At 57.6% G+C, this 5,000-nt stretch overlaps 2 protein-coding genes across 2 annotated transcripts in view; both read right to left on the reverse strand.

The window, feature by feature from the left end:
- The window catches only part of ENH_00051290 (hypothetical protein, conserved), a gene marked incomplete at both ends in the record, with an annotated part of 6,324 nt that extends 4,950 nt beyond the window's left edge, over window positions 1–1,374 (reverse strand). The window contains one exon of the mRNA XM_013581369.1: window positions 1–1,374. This exon is cut by the window's left edge and continues 4,380 nt beyond it. Within this exon, the coding sequence (XP_013436823.1) occupies window positions 1–1,374 (1,374 nt within the window).
- Window positions 1,375–4,720: 3,346 nt separating this feature from the next.
- ENH_00051300 (CAM Kinase, RAD family, putative) overlaps window positions 4,721–5,000 on the reverse strand; it is a gene marked incomplete at both ends in the record, with an annotated part of 2,328 nt that continues 2,048 nt past the window's right edge. The window contains one exon of the mRNA XM_013581370.1: window positions 4,721–5,000. This exon is cut by the window's right edge and continues 337 nt beyond it. Within this exon, the coding sequence (XP_013436824.1) occupies window positions 4,721–5,000 (280 nt within the window).

The raw sequence follows: 5,000 nt of genomic DNA on the forward strand, positions 1-5,000 counted from the left end.
TGCTGCAGCGGCGCCCTCATCTGTCCTACAACCATCAGCAGCAGGAGCAGAAGTTGCTGCTGCTGCTGCTGCTGCTGCTGCTGCTGCTGCTGCAGTGTCTGCGAGTTGTGAAGACTGTGCAGGCTCGTCAGTTGCTGCTGTTACTGGTGTCACTTTTGGCCCATTTGAGTGCTGCTGCTGCTGCTGCTGCTGCTGCTGCTGCTGCTGCTGCTGCTGCTGCTGCAGTTCCTCCTCTTCCTCCTCCTCTTCTTCCTGCTGCTGCTGCTGCTGCTGCTGCTGCTGCATGCGTTTCTGTAGTAGCTTCTCCAGCAGCAGCTGCCGATGCTTCGACTGCTGCTTCTGCTGCTTCCCATTCTTCCCTGCTGCTGCTTGTTCATGGATCTCTTGCCTCCCGCTGCTGCTGCCGCTGCTGCTGCCGCCGCTGCTGCTGCTGCTGCTGCTGCTGCTGCTGCTGCTGCTGCTGCTGCTGGGGCCCACCCCGCGCAGCACTTGGGGGCCCCCCTGAAGCTGCTTCGGACTTTTTAAATTAAATTCATTTCTTAATTTTGTTTTTCCTCTTCTTTTCCTTTCCTTCACTTCCCCCTCACCCGCTCTACTCCGTACCCTTTTACGGGAGGCCCCGGGGGTGACCCCCCAAGACCCTGGGGCCCCCGGGGCCCCAGGGGGCCCCTGGGAGTGCTGTAAAGGAGAAGGGGGAGGTGAGTGTTGTGGGGAGTTGTTGGACTTGGAGGTAAATGGTGGAGTTTGGCAAAAAAGTTTATTTTTTCTTTTTTTGTTTATTTTTATTTGACTTTTTGGACTTCTTTCCTCACCACTGGGGGGCCCCTCAAGGGCCAAAGGGGCCTCCAAAGGGGGGCTGCTCCACCGCAAAGAAGACAGCGACAAAATGCCTTCAGGGGGCCCCCAGGGGGCCCCCCGGGGGCCCCCTGAAGGCCCCCCGGGGGGCCCCCCGGGGGGCCCCCCGGGGGCCTTCCCCAGGGGGCCCCCCTCGGGGTCCGAGCCCGGGGGGCCCCCCGGGGGGCCCCCCGGGGGGCCCCCCTCTCCAGGGGCAGTTGCGCTGCGGGTGCGGCGGCGGCCAAAGGGGCCCCCCTGGTGCTTGGGGGCCCCCAAGGGGGGCCCCCTTGAGGGGGGGCCCCCCTTGCGGGGTTTGGGTCTTCGCCGGGCCTTGGGGGGCCCCCCGGGCTGCTCCTCAGCAGCAAAAGATGAGGGCTGGGGGGCCCCCGGGGGCCCCCGGGGGGCCCCCGGGGGCCCCCGGGGGGCCCCCGGGGGGCCCCCGGGGGCCCCCTCTTGGGGGTCTAGTTCTTCTGGCGAGGCTGCTGCAGTTGGAGACCCAGGGGCAGCCTCAGGGGGAGCAGCAGCAGCTGGAGATGCCATTAGAGCTTCAAACCCTAAACCCTAAACCCTAAACCCTAGAAACTAAACCCTAAACCCTCGGTGTAAGGCGAGCAGCATGAGGCAGCAGCGGATACGCCGTGCCGGTGCTGCTGCTGCTGCTGTTGCTGCTGCGGCTGCTGCTGCAGCGGCTGCTGCTGCCTGTGGCTCCTGCGCTGCTGCGCTGCTGCTGCTCAGCAGCCTGCTGCTGTTGCTGCTGCTGATAGTGCTGCTGCTGCTGCTGCTGCTGCTGCTGCGAAGGCGGGAGCGCAGCGCTTGTGCTGCTGTCGAATAGGCAGGCGAGACGGCAGCAGCAAGACACAGAAAGTGGGGTTTATCGGGGTTTCTTCTGACGCTAAATAAGCTTTAAAACGAGTTTGTAGGCTGGGGTTTAGGGTTTAGGGTTTAGGGTTTAGGGTTTAGGGTTTAGAGCTCGGGCGCCTCGCCAGCCCGTCGCGCCCACAGTCGGCGGCGGGAGCAGCGAGCAGGCCGCAGGGGTGTGCGGTGTCTGTACAGCTCGACTGCGTTTGCAAATGCATTTATTTCTTTTGTTTTATTCATTTAATTTATTTTAAATGAAAATAAAAAGAAAAAAAGAGTTTAATAGCCGCCAGAAAGGGCTTGGGGAAGGAAGGCTGCACGGCAGGCCGAGCACTGCAGCTGGAGCGGCACGAGCGTGGTCTAAACCCTAAACCCTAGACCGAACCCTAAACCCTAAACCCTAAACCCTAAACCCTGGAGCCCCCAGCCTCTTTCCTGGCTTCTTCCGCAGCTAAATATGTCAAGTTAAGTCCAATATCCCCTGGGCAAGCGGCCTGGGGTTTAGGGTTTAGGGTTTAGGGCTTCGCGTTTAGGGTTAAGGGTTTGGGGTTTGTCAGGTTCTTGCCACGCTCTCCTTCCGTCGCTGTGCGCTGCGCCTGCCAGCCTCAAACCCTTTTTTAGGGTTTCTCTGCTGCTCTTTCTTTTATCTTCTTTGCTAATAATTATTAATTACTTTATTCCATTTTGTCTACATTTGCGAAAGTTGCCATTAGGGGGCCCCGAGGCCCCCGAGTTAGAGACCCACGCTTAGCGCTTAACAAGGGTTTAGGGTTTAGGGTTTAGGGTTTAGGGTTTAGGGTTTAGGGTTTAGGGTTTAAGGGCAACTGTTGTAGAAGTGCAGACAGCCCCATAACCAATTTACCGAGAAGCGGCAGGCCCCTCATCCTACGATTCTAATAGTCAGGTTTCAGTTTTTAACGCTAAGGGTTTAGGGTTTAGGATTTAGGGTTTAGGGTTTAGGGTTTAGGGTTTACATTTTAGGGTTTTGGGCTTGCGGCTGAGGTGTTAGAGTTGGCCTAGTGCGACAAGCAGTGCCTAGGAGGGGCAGGAGGAGTTCTTGGGGCTCAAACCTCAAACCCTAAACCCTAAACCCTAAACCCTAAACCCTAAACCCTAGGTGGCTTACTTACGTGTGCACACCGTATACAAAGATGAGAGTCTCTCTCAGCATCTAGAGATGCTCGAGAGACAAGCTGGCTAGCTAGCTAACTAGCTAGCTGGCCAGCTAGCTAGCTAGCTAGCTAGCTAGCTAGCTGGCAAGAGGCAGCAGCAGCAGCAGCTAGCTAGCTAAGTGGCTAGCACGAGGCCGCTGCAGCAGCTGCTGCTGCAGCCGCTGCAGCAGGCTAGCTGTTTACTTGTTTAGCTAGATAGCTACGCATAGCTAGCTAGCCACAGCTAGCTACCCGTAGCTAGCCAGTCACCCGTGGCTAGCTAGCTACATGCAGCTAGCTAGCTATAATTGAATGGCTAGCTGGCTGTAGCTGGCTATCCGTAGCTAGCTAGCCATCTGTAGATAGACAACTGTATGCTTCTAGCGGGCTCTCTGTAGCTAGCTAGCCGTAGCTAGGTAGCTAGCTATAGCTAGCCAGCTAGCCGTAGCTAGCTATCTGTAGCTAGCTGTAGCTAGCCAGCTAGCCGTAGCTAGGTAGCTAGCTGTAGCTAGCCAGCTAGCTAGCTAGCTAGCTAGCTGTAACTAGCTAGCTTCGGGGCGTCCATTCATCCAGGCTACGCAGCTTCGATGTGCGTCTGTTCCGGGCTAGACCTAAACCCTAAACCCTAAACCCTAAACCCTAAACCCTAAACCCTAAACCCCAAAACCTAAAGAGTATAAATAAACTGAGGAGCGAGAGAAGCAGAAATCCGCTTCTGAGGTGTACGTACACCCCAACCCTGAGAGAGTAACTGGCTAAAACAAAGCCACTGCAGCAGCAGCCACTGCTGCAGCAGCAGCAGCAGCAGCAACTGCTGCTGCTGCTGCCGCTCTTGCTGCTGCTCCTGCAGCTCGTGCTGCTGCTGCTGCTCTTCCTCCTGTCCTTGCTGCAGCAGTTGCGCCTGGTGCTGCAGCTGCTGCTGCTGCTGCTGCTGCTGCTCTTGCTGCAGCAGATGTGCCTGGTGCTGCAGCGGCAGTCGCTGCTGCTGCCAGGGGATGTTACAGCGGGTCACCTGCAGCTAGCCACGAAACCTAGCTAGCTGAAGAGCTAGCTAGCTAGCTAGCTGGCCAGCTAGCTAGCTACCTCTCCAGCTAGCTAGCTCTTCACCCTTAGCTAGCTAGCTATTTAGCTAGCTAGCTCCTTATCGAGCTTGCCCTTCGCCTAGCTAGCTCTTTAGCTAGCAAGCTAGCCATAGCTAGCTAGCTTTTTGGCTAGCTAGCTAGCCCTTTGGCCAGCAAGCTAGCCACAGCTAGCAACCCGCGTGGCTAGCTGGCTAGCCACAGCCAGCTAGCCATAGCTAGCGAGTCACAGTTAGCAGGCCATAGCTAGCTAGCCTTTTGGCTAGCTAGTTAGCCCTTCAGCTAGCTAGCTAGCCACGGCTAGCTAGCCGCAGCCACCTAGCCAGCTGGCCAGCTAGCTAGCCACAGCTAGCTAGCCACAGCTAGCTAGCCACAGCTAGCTAGCCACAGCTAGCTAGCCACAGCTAGCTAGCCACAGTTAGCTAGCTAGCCACAGCTAGCTAGCTAGCCAGAAAGGGGTGCGCGAGGGCCTCCTCGCAACTCATTCGCTGCTGCTGCGGGGCCAGCAGCCGCAGCACAAAGTCCCGGGCTGGGGGGCCCCCCGCCAGCTGGGGGGCCCCCCCAGCTGGGGGGCCCCCCTCGAAGTCAATCTCCAAGCGAATGATGCGCCTAAACAGCAAACAAACCCTAAACCCTAAACCCTAAACCCTAAACCCTAAACCCTAAACCCTAGAGCCCCCTGTCGGAACTCCTCGGCTGCAGTTCCCGCAGTGTCGACCCGGCTGCTGCTGCTGCTGCTGCTGCAAGCCTACTTTCCGCAACCCAAAACCCTAAACCCTAAACCCTAAACCCTAAACCCTAAACCCTAAACCCTAAACCCTTGCTTTTTGACTTCTTCGGCCGTGTTGCCAGTGAAGGGCAGTCTGCCGCTGGTGAGCAGCTCAAAGGAAAGAACTCCAAGGCTCCAGAGGTCAGCAGAATAGTCATAGGAGTCCCCCTGAACCACCTGCAGCAGCAGCAGCAGCAGCAGCAGCAGCAGCAGCAGCAGCAGCAGCAGCAGAGGAAGTCTTTTAGGGGCGTGCGCTGCCCGCAAAAGCCTGCAGCTGGTGCTGCAGCAGCAGAAACAGGGAATTCAAAT

This window comes from Eimeria necatrix, genomic scaffold (assembly GCF_000499385.1).
Source record: "Eimeria necatrix Houghton genomic scaffold, Enh_scaff403, whole genome shotgun sequence".
Lineage (NCBI taxonomy): Eukaryota > Apicomplexa > Conoidasida > Eucoccidiorida > Eimeriidae > Eimeria > Eimeria necatrix.